At 29.2% G+C, this 23,120-nt stretch overlaps 1 protein-coding gene across 1 annotated transcript in view; it reads left to right on the forward strand.

The window, feature by feature from the left end:
* Positions 1-16,472, forward strand: part of LOC107449653 (uncharacterized) — a 202,462-nt gene extending 185,990 nt beyond the window's left edge. The window contains exon 4 of the mRNA XM_043047945.2: positions 16,188-16,472. Coding sequence (XP_042903879.1) covers positions 16,188-16,191 — 4 coding nt within the window. The 3' untranslated portion in view covers positions 16,192-16,472. The remainder of the gene's footprint in view (positions 1-16,187) is intronic.
* The last annotated feature ends 6,648 nt before the right edge of the window (positions 16,473-23,120 follow it).

The following is a 23,120-nucleotide window of genomic DNA, read 5'->3' on the forward strand; positions in this document are numbered from 1 at the left end:
GCAATATCTTATTCACAGTACTGATTCCTAACAGTACCTTCAAAGAAACTTAATACTCTTCAAAGATATACAAATTGCAAATAATAATCGATTCATACAAGTAAAATTGATTCGTAAAATGTTCCCTAAGTCATTTATTTGTATCATTAGTCTCGTTGGTCGTCAAATTAGTACCATCTTAATAAAAATGTTAACTTTTTTGAAAACTATCGGAACACCATAGCTTCATTTTCCGGTGTAAATTTCGTAGATATTAGTTATGTCCGAAAAATATTAGTCTTTAAAGAGCCTCAAAAATAAATGTTATCAAAATTATTACCGTTTTTTAATCTGATTTTTTTAAAATGTAAAAAAAATTCATTAAATGATATAATACATTTTCCAAATTTCATACATCATAAACACAATGAAGTTCTCGTGAGAATCGCTGAAATGATGTGAAAAAACGTGCAGGCCCATTAGCGTTTTTTTTTCTATAATAAAATTGTAGATATCGGTAGGTTGATTTCAAAAAACTTTGTAAAGGGGCCCGCAACTTATATAGTGGGACAGCGGGCTAATATTTGTCTTCCTGATTATACAGATTTATCGAGACAACTGTGACAACATATAGAAACTATATGCCTGGCCAAAATAATAGACGTACTATAAGACTTTATGTAAAATCTTAATCATCAAGTGATACTATACAGCTTTATTGTTTTTACGCGATTAAAACTCACTCTTGCTTTCAAAATCTTTTTTTTTTTTTTGTCAAATTGTTCCTAGAATTAATATTATTTTCTTAGAGTCCAAATTTCTCAACAGCTACAAAAAAAATTAAATATGCTGTTTTAATAATTTATTTTGTATTCAGTTACTAGTGTAAATAATTCCTCAGAAACTCAATTTTTAGTTGCACACAATTATATAAATATAACATTACTATAAAAGCAATTTTTCAAAAAAAAAAAAAAAAAACAAATAAAANAAAAAAAAAAAAAAAACAATTCGAGTTATGTAAGGAAATTGAATTTTTTTTCATTATTTATTTAAAAAATCATAACTCGAGGGCTATTAGGAAAATTTGAGCAAAATGTTCAGATATTATGAGAAATATACGTGAAATTTTTCAAAGAAAAATAAACACTATAACATATTATAAACAAAATAATACTGCAGAAAAAGAAATTGAACATTATAGTGAAGATGCACGTGCCTAAAAATGTAAAAAGTAGTAAACACTTAATTTTTGACGATTTCGGAAAAGCAAAAATAGGGATCGCGCTATTTTCAATTTCATAACATGCTGTTTGCCTTAAAATTTAAGAAACATCTGCATCTTACACTTTCGCTGTAAGGCTTTTGAAGTATTTTCTAAATTAACCAAAATAGCGTTTAAACCCTTTGCACTGGAGAAGTGACTGTCAGTCACCTGTAAATTACCCACCACTCTAATAGGGAAATTTTTTTTCATCTTGAAATTTAGTTACCACTTCATTCAGCGATCCTCGGATTTTATGATGTAAGATTGCAAAAATTCTTTCCAAAATGTTAATGGTTGCGCCCATTTTTTTAACAGTTGAAAGGACTTCGAGTGCAAAGGGTTAAATCTCCATACCTGCCAACTTTTAATCCCTTCCATTATCATGTTTCCCAGTGGTATTAAAATGAAATTAAAACTCCAATTTTAAGCAAACAAATACGTTGTATTTGAGAAAACTTAAGTTGACAACCATAATAGTACCGCATATTAAGATATGTGTTTAATTTTTTTAAGAATAGTGGTGATCAAAATCATTTAAAAATTAAATTTTTAACAGAAAAAATAGTATATATTTACTACCACTTTAAATATGAAAGTAAAATCTTCCGGAAAATCTGGAAGAGTTGGCAGGTATGATTCTTCACGATAATCTAAAGTCTTTTACAGAAAGCGAGGCAGTTAGGATAGGGGAGAAGATACATTCTAAGGATATTTTGTTTTAAGCTCAATCATGCCATTTGCTATTGACACTTATAAAAGAGTATTTCTAGTGAAAAAAAATTTCGTCGAACTTTGTTTAACAGGAGATATAATAAATATAAATTTTAAATTTTGTAGTGGTATTAAATGTTTATATTAAGTTTAGGATACCAACTGCTCAGCATTCTGGAAAAGTTTTAATATATTGGTAGCAAATTAATAAGGATAATTTCGTTACCCCAAGAAAACGTTTTTTTACAAAGCGTAGTACGCTAGCATCTCTGTATTTCTAATATTCCTCATTGGGATTTTTATGTCCATTCATATTTTCTCAAATGAACATAGAAAGAAGAAGAAGTATGAGTTGTCCAATGTGAAATATCGGGTTGTGCAAAAATTGCTTTACCCTGTATCATACCATGTAAAAAAAAAGTCCATATAATAAATTTTTCCGGAATGATAGATGTGCTTGTAGTAAGTCGATCACTGCAGGTAGGACATATGTATCTCACCATTAAGTACGGCCGGGACATATATGTCCCAGCCTCTAAATTGATAACCGCTTGTCCGAAAAATCCCAAATACCAAATTTGCCTTATTTGTGACCTATTTTGTCCTTTTGAATAATAAACGGGACAAAACAATCATTTTTAACCGAATCATAATTAACAGAAAAGAAGGAAAAAGCAATTCATTTATATTATAATTTGTTAATGGTTCTAAATTGTTTGGTGAAATTATACTATCTCAGAAATCATCCTTCTTTAAGTAATATCTGTGTCACGGTACTGATTCGTAAGAATACCTTCAAAAAAACTTCAAAATATTACTTTTGAAAACCTCATACTTTTCAAAAATATTCAAATTGCAAATAATAATCGACATGTTTCAAGCCCTCAAAAACAAGCGCCCATTTTAATAAATTTATTTATTTAATTAAAATATAGTTAAATGTTTAACAAAAAATGAGGCTTGATTATAATTTTTTTTTAGAAATTTTTATTGCTAAAATGAAAATCCATTTTACAGTATAAAATTTCTAGAAATTATTTTAAAAATACTTTTTCGTGATTCATACATGTAAAATTAATTCGTAAAATGTCCCCTTAGTCATTTATTAGTATCATTAGTCTCCTTAGTCGTCAAATTAGCATCATCTTAATAAAAATGTTAACTTTTTTGGAAAACTATCGGAACCCAATAGCGTTATTTTACAGTGTAAATTTTGTAGATATCATTTATGACCAAAAAATAATAGTTTGGGTTTATGGCCCATAATCTTTAACGAGCCTCAAAAATTAACAAAAAAAAGCTATCAAAAATTATTACTGATTCTTAATCTGACTTTTTTTTTTATAATCTAAAGAAAATTCACCAGCAGATAATACATACTCCACATTTCATACATCATGACATGGTGAAGTTCTCGAGAGAATGGCTAAAAAAATTATTTGAAAAAACATACAGGCCCTTAACCGCTTCTTTTTTCCATAATAAGACCGTACAAATCAGTAGGTTGATTTCACAAATATAGTAGGAGGGGGCAGCAAATTTACTGATTTATCGAGATGAGAACTGTATTGATTTATTGAGACAATTGAGAGAATATATAGAAACTAAGATATATAATATATAGAAACTATGTAAATATTCAGGTGCCAGTTCAAGAAAACTTTTCAAGTCGAAATGCACCATTTCACGAAATATACTTTTAGTAAAAGCTTTTTAGGTTCATTTTTAAGTTAAATTCACAAAGTGAACATTCGCCTAAAACATTCAGTTGTTATAATTTTATTAAAAATTTTAAAAAAATATTTAAAATCATCACTTTTTTACAATAACTTTTTAGAAAAATTAGTGGAAAGTTATTAAAATTTTCAAAAAAATTTTAAAAATCATCACTTTTTTCCAATAACTCTTTTCGTAAAAATTCCTTAAAGTCTAACTCGCTGTAAGGAATGTTTGTAAAATTCAATGCCTATAATTTTTCCACAGTCATTACAAATTTTTTAAAATTTTCATAAATATTAAGATTTGACTGCCTTTTCAAAAAAAACTTATGGTTTTAATCCAAAATGTAGGTGGCACCATTTTTCAGAAAGACTTGTAGAAGCAGATAAGGTTTGAAAAATGAATGTCGACTATTGAATATTATTCAATTATTAAAAATTAAATTTATTCTAAAATTACGTCTATTAATTATCTTAAAATTTTTAAGTTGAAAAAATTGTAGTTTCGAGATTCAAATTTTTGAAATTAATTTTTAAAATGTTCTTGTAATATTAGTACCTTGAGACAAGTTTAGGTTCATAACCGTATTATCATTTTCTAGTGGTATATAATTATTTTCTGGGGATTCGGTTGTTTCCTTAACACTATCTTATATTTCTTAAGACTATTTACTCTGTATTCTCATTCAAATATTTCGCTCACATCTACTAAAAATAACATTTTTTCCCCGCCACATTCCAGATGGGGATTATTTGTTTGTTCGATTATTCTAAGCACGTCGAATCATTGCAATTTAATTTGCCTCTTTGTTGGAAATCGTTTTCCTTTTGCAGCAGCAACCTACATTAATATTTCCTTCTTATATATTTTAAAAATCTATTCCTTCTTAATAAATCTTTTCTATCTTATATAGTCTCTTTTCATTGCCTTTAAAGAAAAGCGTTCTTGTTAATTTATTATGAACTGCTCATGTTTTAGAGTTGATCAAACTAAACAGCTCGCAAAATAAAAAAATTAAGCATTTTAATAACTTTTTATCTATTTATCTGAATGTTACGTACTAATGGGAAGTTAGAAAGGCTAGCTTCATTTGTGCTAGTTAATTTGAGCCCTAGAGCCTACGATAACATAAAGCAAACTATTTGCCCAATATTTGATTCAGAAATACCCTTGTCTTATGGATTGGGTTCGAAATTACAAGGTTACGGAATTGAACATTAGTAGTCGTAAACCCAAATATCGGATCTGCTGTTTAACGACATATATAAAATAAAATAATATATTTTGCTAAAAACTGAAATAGTACTACTATACTGAATCAATTTCTTTTCATCTATTTCCGTAGTTGTCTTAAACGGAAAAAACATGATACTTCTCAACTTATCTAGAGCACTATAAAGCGGGGGAAATGCATTACCTAAGGGATGAACACCATTTCAGACTAAATTTGAAGTTGGACACTGTTTTCGTTTAACTCCTAGGTTTACGGGACGCGTCATTTTGACGCATTTCCAATTTTATAAGGAAAATTGCAAAACCCGTGTGCATTTTTATTTTATCTCTTGTAATGACTTTTATCCATTGATCGAAGTAAATATATATTGATGTCTATTTTCTTCAAGAGCGTTGAAATTTTGAAATTCTCTTTGTGGTATACCTATTTCTACGAATATGCGTCAATTTGATGCGATCGTAATTTAGACAAAATTTTGAGTAAGCATGCAAGCATCACATCAATAATAAATAGGAATGTACCCACAATACTTCGATTCGATATCGTTATATCAAATGAAGCAAGCGATAAACAACTGTTGCCGATAAGCAATAATAGAAAGAACAAACGCAGAATGTCAATTGATGTCAGAGTGTCAGATTTTGTTGGTTTCAGTTGCTTAGATCGAGTATTGAAAAGTAAAATACTAGAATATTTCATAAATCTATATCTCATATTTTCATTTTTTTTTCATATAGTAAATAATTACATTGCTAAGTGCAGAAATGCCAATTGCTCCGGATACGCCAAAATAATTTTAAAAAAACGATGGTGAAATATATAAGCCTACAAATTATTTAGAAATAGTGGTGGATAAAAATCAACTAAATTGAATTTATTGAACCAAGAATCAGAATTGATAAACTACCACTTTAAAATATATATTTGTTGTCCTTAGCAAGTTGGCATCTCTGTAAGCGCTGTTATGTGTATTCGTTCATGCGTCAAATTGACGCGTGTTCGTAGAGATAGGTATATAAGAAACGTTCGTAAACCTAGTGTTAACTAAAGCATCAGTAGCACACGAAATATTTGTCGCTGAAAACTCTCAAAGTATCCTCCAAATGATACTGTCAAATATGTTTCTGTTTTCAAGTTAGAGTTTTGGCCGAAATAATATGCTAAGTGTCTTATGCTGTTCTTAAAAAATGGGAATATAACACAGCTCTAAACTTTAAACTCTGATAACAAGTTAATTTAAATTGAATATACAGTAAAAATTTTAAAACTTATGGTTCTGTGTAGTGACAGGAATTAAAAATGGTTACAAAAGTTTTTAGTAGATACTTTTAACAAAGATTTTTTTTTATCTAAAACTACAATTTTGTGCATTCATAATAATAACCGATCGAACCAATGAAACTCGACAAAAATTTCCTTTAAAAAAAATATCTGTAGGTTTACTAGTATCAAAAAGTGTTATATGAAACTAAGAGAGTATTTAAGTATTTTAAGCTTTTATGAAATATTTCTGTAACAAAATATCATTTCTCTTTACGTGAAATGTAGTATTACCCTAAAAATGCGACGCGAAACATAAATAGTTCTTCTTTTTTCTTAAATGTATTGTTTAAGATAATGTGGTGACCAAACATTCGTTGAACAAAGATTAATAGTTTTATTTAAATAGAGAGTAATAACGCAAATCTAGGGAATATTTAGTGCGTAGAATACAAATATAAGCATTATTCAGAATCAGCAGCTGTTTAAGGCTGTTTTCCGATTACTTCTTGGTAATATGACGTGTTTTTTTTTGTGTGAATAACATGCTATTTTAATAACTTCTGTGAATTTGCAACTGTTACTTAAGACTTTTAGGTCAAATTAAACCTATATAAAGCCAGAGCTGTCTACGCTCAGTTTGAAAATTGCACAAAACGTCAATATAAAGTAAAGCCACAGTTTCGTGAAAATGTAAAGCGTTTGTTGTTTAATTTTTTAATATTTAAAAACTTACTCCAATGCTGCATTATTTGGGCTCATGAAAATTTTCAAAAATTGGGAATAAGGCAGTAATTTTGATAATTTTCATCTAGGTGGGAAAATATCACCAAGCTGGCGATTTTTAAAAAAAGTATAATAACTTTTAAAATATTTAAATTATTTTTTCTAAAGCCCGGACAATTCTTCAATGCAAGATTATATATATAGTTCAAAAACATTGCTTCAAGGCACTTAAACTATGGCTGTTTTATTTTCCTTGGTGACAGACCTTCAAAAAACAGCCGTAGCTTTTATTATGAAATCTCAATAAAACATATTACTGACTATTTCGTCAATACTTTTAAGAGCATCAACCACGAATTTTCCATTGCTAGCTGTTGTCCGAAATAATTGCAATTCATCGACAATAAGACTTTTTTTACATTCTTTTATCGAACTATTGTTTTAAGCTGAATGAGAGAATTGAATAACTGCACAAAAAAAAAAAAAAAAATAAAAATAAAAANGCGCGTATGTATTGAATCTGATTGGTGTCCGAATTGTGGTATTTCTTTAAGTCACGATTTATCAGCCAATTGAGTTCGACATCCACGCGTGACGTCGTCCGCAGGTATCCAAATACTAAATCTAATCTGAAAATTCATTCGGCGTGATAATAAACCAAGCCTGATAGCTGTAACGTTAACGCAACCATCTGATTTCAGCAGTTTTCTTCTTGAGTTGCAGGTATCCAATTGAGTGGGCTACGTGTTGAAAATCCCTACTTTACAAGTTATCGATTGTTGTAAGACAAAAAAAATGGCGAAGTCAAGAAGCATATTCACATACAAAAGGAAGTGGAAATACATAAAATATTCAACTTCTTAAGAAATCTTTGTTTCATTCTTTGACGCACTGGCAATTAATCTACCTGATATCATATATCATATTTCTTATTATTAATGACAGAACATCGCAAAAAAAAATGTTCTACGACTATTCAGAGCAACATTTCATATACACTTTATCACCTGTAAGCCTAAATCTACTTCTCACTGACGAAAGAGAGATATTAACAGGAAACTTACATGTAAGTGACAGGTATCGTTATTCCCTGTTACGTCAACTAGACGTATCCTGCTGCATTTTCTGATGCATTTCCGATGTCACAGAAAGAAATTTATTCCTTTATTTTTGTTCCACAGTGCTAGATTTATAACATTTAGATTCTTTAAACATCCATTTTTTAAATATTTTTACGATATATTGATGGACATATGATTCTGAATACAAACATTAGGATAACATTGATTTAACAACGGATAATATGGAATGATACAAAATATTAATGAATGGAAATATTTTTTTCTAGAATATACATATAAGTTTTAAATAATTTAATCGAAAATGCGTTTAATAAGTAATAATTAGTTGGTGAATAACAGTCAGGATAATACATAAAGGTTCTTTTTTAAGAACATATTAAACTTTTCAAAGACTTGAAATAAATTAAATAATAATTTACAAAAATTTAATTATTAAAAAGTTTTATTTCTTTATTGTTACTTGATTAGTTCTACAAACGTCATTGAGCCTTTAGCTAACGATTTCTGTTCCAAACCGTATTTTATTCCGTTTAGAAGCGTATTCTGTCCTAACTTGCTGTCTATGGTCACCGTCATTCCCCGGGGCTACGACGATTTTACTTGCTTCGTTTCTATGATTCACGTCTGGTGGGTCTTGAGAATGAGCTCCATATTAAGAGCACTGGAAAAGTGACAACTTTGTCCACCTTAAGTACTTTTGAAGAAAAAGAAATTTCCCTGTCGACTAGTCATGAACTCTATTTGATGGTTCATTGTAGAGCCCAAACTTCAGCTGTCAAGATAAGGATAATTGCTTTCAGGTGCGTTAAAAAGCCCCCTAGAACGGAATTGGCTTAATACATAGTTATTTCCTCTTGGCGCTTTTCATATAACAAGGTTACTATTTTTCCTGGTATGAAGAAGGATTTTTCCTCTCCGCAAGAGTGAGATGGAAGTCTTAGTCATGAGAGGGAAAAGTCTTAGCTATCAGAGGGAAAATTTTCTAAGAATGAAAGAAGCGAAAGAGCTGTATCTTGACTTACCGCCATTTCATGAATAGCTTATCTTGTCTAGCGAATTGAAATAGATTTATGTAGTGTTTCTGCAATTTTAAATAAACTATAAAATTAAATTAAATTTCAATTATCAGAACATTTTTTTCTAAACATTGGAAGTCGTTATTAACAATCGCATTAAAGAAATATTTGAAGTCTTTAAGAATTTTTTTAATTGTAGTTCAAATCTAATTTTTCATTGAGTACAATTATTACGTCAATTAAATTTAATGAAATCGATCATAATGTTATTATTATGATTAATAATTTTAAACCATAAAATTTATCGTCCATATGAATGAGGTTTGAAAATGCAACACATATAAGAATTTAACATAATATAGTAACTGCACCGTAAAAACATAATTAGAAACAATAATTATTTTTCTCAAGATTTTATGGGATAATGATTGAAACTATTTCTATGTATTGATATTCAAGCCGTGATACAGACTTGCGAACTAAATTAAATTCATGTTCAGTACAGAAGTGAGAAATTATTCAATAGTCTTTAATGGTATTAACAAAATATTTTCACGTCAATTTTATTTATTATTACTAAGCACAACATTGTTAAATGCGGTTTTATAATTAACTCTCTTTTTTTCCCAAATCCTAAGTTTTTTTCTTACTTTTTCAAAAATCTTGATCCTGAAGCCTTTCTTTTTAAAACTTAGTTGTTCTTTTTCGCAAATAAATTTTTAGACAATTTATTAGCTTTCAGAAAAATCACCTTTTGCTAAAATAAATTAAATATAGTTAGTTGGTTTTTGTCATACGAAATGAAGAAATGTAAATCAATTTGCTCAATCCAAAATTGTTTTTAAATTTAAATAAAATTATATTTTATACAGAAAGAAAAAAAAATGTACAGAAAACTTTTTTTACACATAGAATATCTCAATAAACAACGCCTGTAAACTATATTTTTAAAAGTCTTTTAAAAGTAAAGTTGAACTTATAGTTTTTATTAGATGTCACAAAATAACATTGAATCATAGAAAAATCTAATAAAAACTGGACCAACAATTCATGAGGTAGGAGACATTGAAAAAAGTTTGAATAGCAGAATTAAAAGAAAGTAGTTTAAATCCAATTAGAATTATTTCTCAAGAAATACTTTAGTCGTGTTTATGTCATGAAATTTCTCATACTTAAAAAAAATGTTTCAAAGAACAGCAATGAATTACAAACGAAAACAAGTATTTTTGAACACCCTATGCCAAAAAATAAAGCAATTAATTTGAATGAAAGATTAAAAAAAGATTGATGATGGATAGATGAAATAAAAGATTTTAATTTGCATTGATAACTTTGGTTGTTATTTGCAAACCCCTCCATACTTAAAATTTTAATAAAATAGTAATTTTTTTCTTGCATCTTTTTGTGCTATAACTCCGCAGATAATCAACGAAATTTTCGGAACTATTTTCAATTACTATTGAAATTGCTATTTTTAAGTTTATATAAAAAATTGTTAAAAATTTCTCGAGATATGAGCTTTAAAAGTAGTTTTTTCACTCTATGCATGCGCGGAATAATTTTAGAAATGTTTTTATATATTTAACATTTTCATCCATTTAACATTTTTATATATTTATTATATATTAAACAGGTGATTAAGAATTTAATGCACTTTTTAAAAAGTAATGAAAACCACGTCTCCACTCCAAACTAATCATCATGCAGATTAGGGAAAAGATATACCATGTGATTGCTATTTTATCATGGAAGCCAACTTAGAAGACAAGGAAACCCTTAATTTCAGAACTAATTTTCTTGTGAAAGGTCTTTAAGAACTGAGTTTGCGTTACTTGAGTGATAATTCTATTGATATACTACTAATTCTATTAATATTATTTTGTTAATTTTTCATGTGTACTATAAAAAAATATACAATTGTAAAGTTCAATTTTTTTAAAATTTGTCTACCATATTAAATTTAATGACAATTAAATGTGGCCCTTGGACGACTAAATTTTTATTGCTAAATTAAACTCTACGAATGACCTAAGTATTTCTAAAGTTATAAAATAATCTTAGTATTTCTTGAGAAATTAATAAAAATGTCAAAATCTGAAAGTGTCTCGCCCATAATTGTAGGGCAGTATGTATTATTGTTACTCAATAGTTGTATTCTCTGTTGAATAATTACTCGCACAAACATGTGGAAGTAGAGCGTCTATCAATAATCTACAGTAAATCATTCCTATCTCTAAGAATATTTTAAAGTCACATTAAATTAATTTTGATAGACTATAATCAAATGATCACTGACAAAGTGTCCATCTTAAGGGTTTAAAAGACCTCAAAAATTAATAATTTCTGTTTTTTTTTTTTTTTTTTTTTTTAAATTTAATTTTTACCTATTGAGAGATATTTAGAGATTATTCTAATGCACAAAATATATATAAAAGGTTTGTAAGCATTAAAAATAGTCTTGAACGCATGCACAAACTGTAATTTGTTTCAATTTTTGAATTTTTATTTGATTGACTTGTATAATCAATAATCTGAAGAATATGTAAACTACTATTAATTCCATTTCACATAGGATCAATATTTTTTTTCTCCCTTTAAGTTTAGAATATTTGGTAAATTTGACTTGACGACTTTTATTAAACGATTAAAAAAATAACGGCCTATCGGAGAATATTCACGGGCGGGTATTCAGAACATCTGAAAGAACTTTTTAATTTAATGAATCCAAAAAAACTGGTATTTATAAGGAAGTAATTACTGCAGACAAAGTTTAACTGCGTGGAACAATCAGAACTATTAAAAGAGGGTAAAGTATCTGGACGAGCATCAAAGAAAACAAAATGGCGATACAAAAGAACATTAGCAAAATGTAATAAAAAATGAAAAAACAAAGATGTTGACATTGTTTGAAATAGGTATTTTTTTAAATAATTATATGCTATACAACTTTTGATAAACCACTACATTTGTAAAGCTCAGCATACCCATGCGCCCAACCTTAAAAAGTGATAAAGATAGTGGTGTTATCTCTCCCCTCTTTTACAAACAAAACTGGAAATTCAACTCCTTATCAACCCATATCCAATATAACAGGTGCTCATAAAGGAATTTTTTTTTTTGTTTTGTTAATTTTTAATACTTTTTATTCCTGCGTACTGTACTCATTCACTCTTACTCTTTCACTTATTTTGCACTACTATATTTTAAATCGTTAATTTTTTAACTGGAATTTTTATATTTTTCTCATTATTTTAGAATAATTTAAGTCAAAATAAGTGAAAATATTATATTCAGCATTTTAATAATTTTTGATTACGAAATACAACATGGAACACCATTGTTTTTCCTGCGTTAAAATTAAAATTTTCTAAACATGACACTTCCAAACAATCTTCAAATGTGCACTTATTTAGATTTAAATTAAGAAAAACAATTATTCATTATTGAAATTACAAAATTAATTATTGATATACTTTTGAGTAAGAATTATTGATACAATTTTAGAAAAAATAAAAAAACTTTCGAATAACGCTTTTAAAAAAAATGCACAAGTTATTTCCTGATAATCTAAACGAATTTTTAGTAACTATTCGAGTGTTTTTTATAATTAAAAAATACCTAAATATATTTTTGCTTATAACTAGTGCATCAAAAAAAAAATTTTTAAAATGGACACCAGTCTCCAATCTACGTCAAAAAATTATTAATATGCTACCTTTGTAATTTTTCGCCTACATTTTACGACGACGTCAAATGAATCAATAGCAACGAAAGCATTCTTTTAAAAAAAAAAAGAAAAAAAAATTGAAAGCATTGCTTTATGAAACTGAAGTGCCACGAATATCTTTTTTTTTATTATTTTGTAAAAAAAATTTTTAATCTAGTCTTTTAATGTTTATGAGTTTTTTGAATATAACAAGAAAATTTTAATCATAAAGCATCTTTAATGGTAATATGTTACTATTCATAAAGCACCTTTTATGAACGGTAGCATCTTCACTTGAATTCCATAAATAACTATCATTGTGGTTTACTGATTTTTTTTTACTATCATTTTGAGGTTTCAAAAGAAAATAAATANAAAAAAAAAAAAAGCAAATGGTACAGTTTGATTATTCCCAGCATTTTCAATCGGATAATGCAGTGTAGTATGCCCTTTAAATTTAAGTATAAAAATATACGAAGACACACGATATGTATAGATAATCTTCAAAAAGTTAGTATCGGAGTTCCCCCCCCCTCGTCATTTGAACGGTACCCATGACAGAAACACTCGGAAATGTCGTGTAATGTTTTAACTCAAATCCCTAAAAATCCCTTGTGCATCCGAAAAATTCCGCAAGTTTTACTCTCCCACTAAAGGAAGAATTAATCAACTATGTCTCTCAAAACCAAGGTAAATCAGTTTTCCATTTGAGACCCTTTATCGTCGTTGGCATCATAAAGATTTGGCGAGTAATGATCTTCGGGAACAGGTGCGGTTTTTCAATAGAGTTCCTCCGCCCACTCCATCAATCATTTAGGTAGGGGAGAAACTTTTAGGCGAGACCTATAAGACAGCCTATTGGTTAGATTAAACTATTATGGTTTACTTAAAGGCTGAACCAGCTCTAGCACCGGAATAAATTATACCGGAATAATATTTTTGAGATTAAAAATGGAGATTTGGAATAATATTTCGGTGAGTTACATTATTTCAGCAAGTCAATGGAATAAATCGAAATTCTGTTATATAATTTGTGAACTGTAAAAAACTGTTTTCTAAAAAGCAATGTCCAACAAAATATGGCTGTACAGTTTTTCTTCGATGCACTGAAAAAATAATCTCTAAAGTATAACAAAAAAAATGACTCTCATTGGGCAGTAAGCTCTCTGGTTTCATCAATGTTCCAAATTGAATATACTCTCTTAGATCCAAAATAAGGAGAAAAAAGCGATATCCAACAATAATTTTTATCCATTTTGAATACACTGAGAACTAGTGTAGGTTTGTTACAGATACAAATTTTGAATTATATCCATTTAAGGTGCACAAAAATTCCAAATTGGATTGTGTAACAAACTCATATCAGCGCGATTTCTTCATAACCTAAGTATCCGAAATGGATCAAAATTTTACCTATTTTGTAGTTTATTTTTTAACCATTTTGGGTCTAAAAAAAGTATTTTCAATTTAAAACAGAAATCAGAAATCTTTCTGCCCCATTCGGATAATTTTTTTTTTTGTATTTTGGATTTGATTTTTTTTTTCTTTTACTGTGTGGGTTATTTCTCTTTGGGAAGTGCGCGATTTCTTTATGACAACTTGCACTGGAAAGACATATGCCACGCAAATCGAGATGTTTTTTGTTACAGAATCACCTGTACACGCTAGCGGACAATTCTCATAGAAATAAATAAGAAATTTGTGGTTTAGCTCGTATCACTAAAGTAATAAAGTTTTTTCCGATTTCAATGTATGGCAACGTTACTGTTTTTGTAAGCTTAAATGGTTAACACTATAAAAAAAAAGCTAAAAATATATTTTATGAAAAAAAAAAATTCTTATGTTCTTCTATAAAGAATGTAATTGAAATTAAAATATACATACAATTCAAATCCAATCGATGAAGCTCTATTTCAATTACAAGCCCAGCCGACTTTGTAGATTTGAGGAAAACTCTTTTGAAGTTTTCTAGCAGTAGACAACGAAAGGTTGCGGAAAAATTCAAAATTTAAATCTAGATATTTCAGTCTGTTATAAACCTTTTCTCAAATATTCAATCAGATTTCTCAACGATTAAATAAAACCCTCCTCTTAGAAATGAAAACTTTACTATTTATCAGTATGCAGTAATATTTGTATATGTAAAAAATTTATATATATCTGCGTGTCCCTTATAGACACCTAAACCATTCACTCAAAAGCTATGAAATTTGGCATACTAATAGTTCGAAGCACGAAAAATGTCAGCATTAGAACATTCTATTGTTCGAACGGGATAAGGAAAAAATGAAATGGAATTTTCTTATTGGTTAAGCGTTAAAAATTGCTTTAAAATAAACTATTAACGATTATATTTTGCAAATATTTTGAAGATTACATCAGTGATATTTAATAGCTTCTAGCTCTATTTGATCAGAAAAGAGTTTATTGCGTGTGTTTTAAATCTTATACAAAAAAATTTAATTAAGGCTCCTATACTATCAATTCAGGGGCTCTAAATTTAATGAACAACGAATGTAAAAAAAATTATGAACAACGTTAACTGTTAACCTTTGAGTAAAATACGTGGCCAAATTAGCATTTTAAAGTCATATGGAAAGCACATGTTTATTTTGATTAAAATTTTAATGTAACTGAATTATTTAAAATAAAACTTGAGATTATGAAGAAACATGCAATTACGAAGGTTTTATTTTATTTTATAATTGTCGTTGAACAGCCGACCCAATTTTATGGGTGTGCGACTACTAAGGTTCAACTCCGCAGCCTTGTAATTTTGAATCCAATCCAGAAGACAAGGGAATTACTGGATCGAGTATTGGGAGAAATTTGCCATGGTTCGTAGAAAATGGCACTAAGAGTATGATGAAATAAAAAAAAATAACATTCGAATATTAGTTCGAGAATACTTAACTTGCAATAAAAAATTACGAATGGGAGTCTTGGTCGGCTGCAGGAATGCAACTATAGAGCTGGCTATTCTTAGTTATTAACTAAACACATTTTTTTAACTCTAATTTGCTAGAAAGTTATTGCAATTTTGAAAGCTTTTTGAGATTTTTTTAAATACTTTTTTGCTTTGTTTTACAGCGCAAAAATTAAGACTTAGGAATTTGAAATTGCGAAAGTGTATATAAAAAAATATACAAAAAGTACGAAGAAATACATAATTTAATCTTCGAAAATATTGTTAAACTTGTAGTTAAAAATACTATGTGGGTCGATCTGCATACCACTGAAATCCAACTATACAGTTGACATTTCTCGTAATGAAAGGGCCGTATTTATTTAATGAAAAATGTTCCTATCAGTCTTTGAGCATGAAGAATTTTTTTTCTTCTTCGAAATGCTAATTTATTCGAAAGTTATTGCAAATTTAAGAACTTTTTTCACTTTAAATTCTATTTATTCATTATTGTAGAAAAGTTTACTTCTCTCAAGATATTAGTTTATAAATAAAATTTATTTTCTAATTTTCTTTTTATAGGTAGAGAAAATCTGAAGTAGAATACCTGTCTACATTTTGAATCAATTTTTTTATTCTATTTGTTTATCTTTCCTATAAACATGTTGTGTCGTTGCTCTCATCATTTACATTTGTAATTATATAACTGTATTTAACAAAAAATTATAAAAATCATTATCTCTTTATTATTCTATTATGTAGCATTGTTATGTAGATAATTGTATTTAGACAACTATTAATCTTCATAATCTGCCTGTTTGTATAATTTCATTTTTGCATTATAATTAAATTTCCTTTCTTCTGTTTTGTCTAGCCTTTTCTATTGTTCTGAAAAACGATTTTATTTACATAAAAAAATGTTCACTATGCTTATTTGAATAAATTATTAGCAATGTTTCCCTCAAAACAAATTTTATTTTCAAATATAATTGTACTGACTTGTAATTGGAGGTGCGACGAGCTTTATACTATAAGCTTTTATGGTTTCAAAACGAGACTTTAACCTTTTTCAATTCCACTGTATATTTTTTTAATAATATTGTGAGAAAATTGATAGTACAATTTACATCAAATACCTTTTACATTGCCTATTTGAATAAATTAACAAGTATTCAAAAGCCAAAGTTTCATTCGCTTAATATGACAATATAAATGTAGATAAATTTTTATTCACACACATAAATAAAATGATTGTCGGCTTTTCCAAATTTGAAATTTATTGAGTAATTTGAGCTTTTTTTTAATATGTTGTTGAGAAAATAATTATCATAACAAGGCAAAAGTATAGTCAAAAATTACGTCAACAAAAAAAATACATAACGCACTCACAAAAGTAGTAATAAGAAAATATTAATAGTTTCTTCAGTTAGTTCTTGGAAATCGAGAATTTTTTTTTTCTTTTGTAACATTAGGGGCATTTAACTTCGAAACCAACTCAATTTCAGTTTTACACCAGAAAGGTAAAATAGCACCGTTTTGTGCACATTTCTTTATATATATCAGGGTACGCAGCCAAATAATTGAACAAAAACTTAATCTCCTTTTAAGCACTTTTGAAGGACTCAAAAAATATTTTTAAACACTTTAAAAAAATATCATAATCAGACGGAATTGGAATGCTTTGATAATTGACGCTTTTTACCTTGTTTTAACCGTCATGTCAAAAAGAAAAAACTTTTGGCATTGTTTTTGACAATTGTCAAAAAATCATGAAATTTTGAATCATGTAAAACGAATCTCGTTTTCATACGCTACGAACTGACGACAATACACCGAAATAGAGTGGGGTTGAATTAATTATGAAAACGTTCGATAGAACAATGTGAACGGTGACTTTTTGCATAATCTGAAGAGAAAATCAACATAGTAAAGGAAAATATCAGTTTGAAAAGGGGAAAATTAAGCACTTTTTACAAGCACCCAATAAAAAAAAGCACCTTTAAACACTTTTTGAAGAAGCTACACACACTGTATATATAATGGTAGCAAAATTTAAGTTTTAATGTATTATTCTTAGTTTAATAATTTTGATTTAAAATGGTACTACCAATCGCAACAAATAAATAATTAAATTCTTTTTATAGAATATCAGTTTCTTACAGCCATATTACCCTCAGTAAACTACAAGGCATAGAAAAGTGGTGCCTAGAGAAGAAATTTCAAGTAAACGGCTAAAAATCACAACTCCTAATCATCCTAAATAAAAAGAAGAAAAAAATACCACCACAGAGCAAGTTAATTCTATTCAATGAAACAATGCAAATAGTTGATACAGCCAAATACCTTGGACTCAACCTTAATGACAAATTCAACTGGAATGATCACATCAAAAGCATAATCGGTAAAGCACAAGCAGCATGCAGTTAAACTCTCTAGGTACTACTCTATCAATCAAACATGGCACTAAAACATTATTCTATTTATACGTTATACGCCCCCATCCTTACATCAGGGCTGTCCTTACATATGCCTCACTAGTCTTGACAAATATAACACAAACTAAGCTGAACAAATTAATAAAATACCAAGAAGTATAGCAAAAGCCAGATGACTCGTAAGAAACGACACAATACAACACGGCCTGAAAATAGATGCAATAAACACACATATAGCTAAATTAAATATCAAATTCTATGAAATTCTCTTCCACCTCTTGCTCTGCAACAAATTTCAATGAAATATTCCTATATGAAACTTTAACTGATGACAAGAACATCAGACCGTTACAGACATCAGACAAGAACCGTTACAAATACTTGTACTTTTTCCCTAAAAAAGTAACGAAAGTACTAGTAAAAGTACTAAATTTAAAAAGTAACGAAGTACAAGTAAAAGTACGTACTTTTTACTTGTACCGGCGGTACAAGTAACGAAAGTAAAAGTACTGCCATATATGATTATAATTTGTTAATAAATTTTGTTTCACAGTACAAAATGAAATTTGTGGAAAATCCCTTATAATTTTGGGCTTTCTCTTAAAAGAGTAAGAAAACTACTGAGAAAATTGCTCGAAACTCTTAAGAAATTTTAAGATATTCAAATCGGTCTTTACTTATTGGTTTTTTATAAAAATTTTCATATCTCTCCATAAATATTAAAGCAAGGTTTACGAAGTTTTGCGCAATTATTGCACATAATAATAGTTATAAGTTACAAATTTATTGCTGCATTTTTTGGCATAGGTGTTCAAAAAAAAAATTTTTTTTCCGTTTGTAGTTTATTGTCGGTACCTCAAAAAGCTTTAAACTTCATTGATATGTATGAGAAATCGCACGATCTAATTACTTCTAAATGTATGAACTGATTCTCAAAGTATTTATATTATTTTTTAAATATGAAAAAATGTGTTAGTATCGAAGAGTTTTGATATATATATATATANGAGAGAGAGAGAGAGAGAGAGAGAGAGAGAGAGAGAGAGAGAGAGAGAGAGAGAGAGAGAGAGAGAGAGAGAGAGAGAGAGAGAGAGAGAGAGAGAGAGAGAGAGAGAGAGAGAGAGAGAGAGAGAGAGAGAGAGAGAGAGAGAGAGAGAGAGATTTTTTATTTATTATTAATGTAGATTATTCCAATGTTTTTTCCATTTTTATTTAATAAAATCTCCTCTCTTAGACATTACATGATTACACTATTCTTTTCAGATGCTTCTTGTCGAGGAGTTTGCTCCGGCAGCACAAACAAACGTCATAACATTTTTTGCTACATCATAACAAACAAATTACTTAACTAATTTGTTTACACCTAAACGAATAATTTTTACATACTTCTGATGAAATTTTTTAATTGTCTTCTTGAGAAATATGTTGCTAGATGTAAGGAAATAAAATATTTGGGAAATATTTATAATTGAAATAACAAAATCAGAAATCTATAATGGGTAAATAGGATATATCATTTTTTTCCCTTTCTTAAAGCATTTTAAAACAGGTAGTGAATTTATTATACTTAAAATTTTGTTACACAAATTTATTTAATTTTAATTACACATAAAATGTTAGTGAAAAATAATTTATTTAAATGAATCCTTTTGTTTCTGTGAATAACGAAATAAAGTTATTGAATTAAAAGAAATTATAGACAGGAAGATTTGGTACTAAGTCACAGAAGCCAGCATCCACTCAGGATTAATAAAAAAAAAAATAGTAATAATAATTATAAAACAATTGGTCTTGCAATCTACGCATAAAATATAGATAGGTCGTAGTACAGCAAACTTAGATTTGCCAATTTTTATGTTTGGATGCTGTGCGTTTCTATTACTTCTGAATCGAGTTAGTGTGTTTGAAATATTCCAAAATACGAACAGAGGACCGTGACAATAAACTTAATATTTAATTTATATCAAGGAATTACATGGACCAGCAAGGGCCGATCAATCAATGTTTTTACGTGGAACGTCATGCACTTATCTTTTTTCTTTTCACTACAGCAGTTATTTATCACATGATGAAGAACTGCTGCGCATGCGCGACAATCCCAACATGCCGCCCCACGTTGCAATGCATTTAGTACATTCAATATTGTTAGAAAATTGCATGAAAATTCAATATTAACAATCTTTTAAACAGGGCCGGGATAGCCTGGTCGGTAGGGCGCTGGGCCCATATCCAAGAGGTCGTGGGTTCGATCCTCGCCGGCCGAAGACTCCCCGTGTAGTAAATGGTGACTGATGCACGTTAAATCTGTCGAGTCTCAAAGTCCTCCATGTTCCCACAACAAATCAATACCTCTGGGGGTACTGATCCAGGAGTTTCCTTGTCTTCTGGATTGGTTTAAAATTACAAGGCTACGGAGTTGAACGTAAGTAGTCGTAAACCCATGAAATTGGGTCGGCTGTTCTTTGATGGCAGATGCTTTGGAGGTAAACAACAGCTCCATACGCAGATTCGGACGCGTCTGCAAATCCATGAATAAAGATATGACATGACGAAGAATCTTGAGCTTTTCGAGTAGAGGAAGAGCTGATACAAATTTATGCCATTCTTGAGCAGCGGATTGAGGTAGTGTATCAGGCCAATCAATTTTCAGCAACCACAGTTGTTGAAGGAAGATCTTTGCCTTTGAAATCACAGGGCCAACCAATCCTAGTGGGTCGAAAATGTGAGCTATCTCGGACAAAACAGATCTTTTCGTATAGGATGGGTTTGGATTCACTGAAACTTTGTAAGCAAAGGTGTCGCTAGAGGTGAACCACTGCATTTCAAGAGTCTTTACACTTTTTTCTTCTGGTGTATCATCAAATGGATACATTTCCGTATCCCCAAGTTGCAGATCCGGATGATTTGAACACCACTTGTGGAGCTCCAATCCACCGCAAGATAGCATTAGTGTCTCGTTGAATATCTTTAGCTTCTTATAGATTAGATGATACCGAAAGGCAATCATTCATATCGAAATCTTGTATTGCAGAAGCTGCAAGAGGAAATTTGCTTTTTTCATCGATCCCAATTTGTTGCAGAGTTTTTTGAGCAAGATAAGGAGCACAGGGAGTCCCGTACGTAATCGTTTTCAATTCTTAAACACGAACTGGTACATCCTTTCCTTTCTTCCAAAGAATTTTCTGCAAGTGAGTCTGTGATGGGTTAATTTCTATCCGGCGGATTTAACGCTGAAAGAACTGTCATTTAATCCGCTAATCGGGATATTTATTTTTTTCCTTTTTTATTCCTAGAATATTCGCTGCTTCACTACAAATGAAATTCGATTGGGCTGCAGAATCGAGAACAGCTCTCAAGGGTATTTTTTTATTATGCGAGTCTTGGATGTAAATTATAGCAGTATTAATCAAAACAAAGTTTGAATTTCCAGATGTGAGAAGCGCCGTTCTGTCTTCCGAGCTCGAGGTTTCGATATTTCATGCAGAGGGGGTAGAGGGTGAAACGACCTTCACTTCGGGGATCGTAGATTGAGTGGGCGAAGTGAAATAATTATAATCCCGGTGAAGCATTGAATAGTGAGATTTTTTACAGAAACATTTTGCCTTCGTTTTGCAAAAAGCTAAAGCATAATTTATTTTTCTTTACGAGTTCATATCTTTCTGAAAAACTATAACTTTTAAAAATGGAGCATTGATAAATAGAGAGGGAAATATCTTTACATATAACACATGCATTATGTTGAGAATTAAGTAATGCGCTTTTTGATCGTTGAAAAGAATTAGTAGAATGTTTATTCATAGGGGTAGTGGTTTTCGCTTGTACATTTCTATTGATAGAATCCTATACATCAGGGTTCCTACGGTCCTTGAGAATTTTAAAAAGTGGTAATAAAAATAAAAGAAATTTTGACATTTTTATTTCTGTGTAGCCACCACTAAAAGATGTTTTCTAAAAAATATATATATCCACGAAAATTTCAGTATCTTACGATGAAAAAGTATATTAAAACAAAAAAATATATTGTAGCTCCACCCTAAATTTACTACCACTTTTTTAATTTTTCAAGGACCGCGGGAACCCTGTATATGACTTCTTTTTTCCATAAATAATAACAAATTGTGTAAAGACTGGATATCTTGTGTTTCTAACGTTAGTTCAAATTGGATTCTGATATTTTTTATCTAGTTTCGGAATTATTATATTTATAAACAATGCATCCGAAAGGCTATTTCTTTCAAAATTAAGCAATTTCAAGGATCGGATATTTTTGTTTACATTGACTAAAAGATCCCGTAAACTCTTTGCATTTTCATTAATCATAGAAGGATAATTAATTATACTGTTTATATGTGTATCAATTAAAACACGTTTATTTTCAAATAGTTCTGTTAAAGCTTTAATTAATGAAACATAAGTATCTTCACTGGTTTCAATTAGTTTTGCTTTACCTTGTAAACATAAAATAACTTTTGTGCATCTGATAAATAAGTATGACAATTGATTAAGTTTTCAAAAACTATCTTAAAGTTATTAAATTTTTCATAATCACCATTAAACATAGGTAAAGGTATAGTAGGTAAAGAAGAGTTAGATAGTTTTGGTTTATCTTGATTAATGTTTTTATCTTTTATACCAGTACAGTTAGATAAACTTTGAATTAATAAAAGGAGACTTATCTGCGTTTTGTTTATTCTTTCTTCAATCTCCAAAAAGGATGAATCGATTTCTTCTATATCTTCATCTTTTGCAATTTTGTAGTATTGTAGCCGTAGATTTTCCAAATCAGTTTCAAATTTCTGAAGATTATCCAGTTTATGATTTAATTCAATGAGCGTTGGTTTCTCTTCCACCGCAGACATTGATACAAGATTCTATATATATCTATATATTTCATATTATGACAGCAGTTCTTGATCACATGATCAAGAACTGCTGCGCGTGCGCGACAATCACAACAGATGCATCTGCTTTCATACTTGATATGGTTCCATCAAGGTGCACATTTGGCTGTCTGTTTTATTTCACTAGAAACTTATAAATGTAGATAGATATTTCAAACAAACTAAAAATAAAAAAAGCA

Source organism: Parasteatoda tepidariorum, chromosome 6 (assembly GCF_043381705.1).
Source record: "Parasteatoda tepidariorum isolate YZ-2023 chromosome 6, CAS_Ptep_4.0, whole genome shotgun sequence".
Classification (NCBI taxonomy): domain Eukaryota; kingdom Metazoa; phylum Arthropoda; class Arachnida; order Araneae; family Theridiidae; genus Parasteatoda; species Parasteatoda tepidariorum.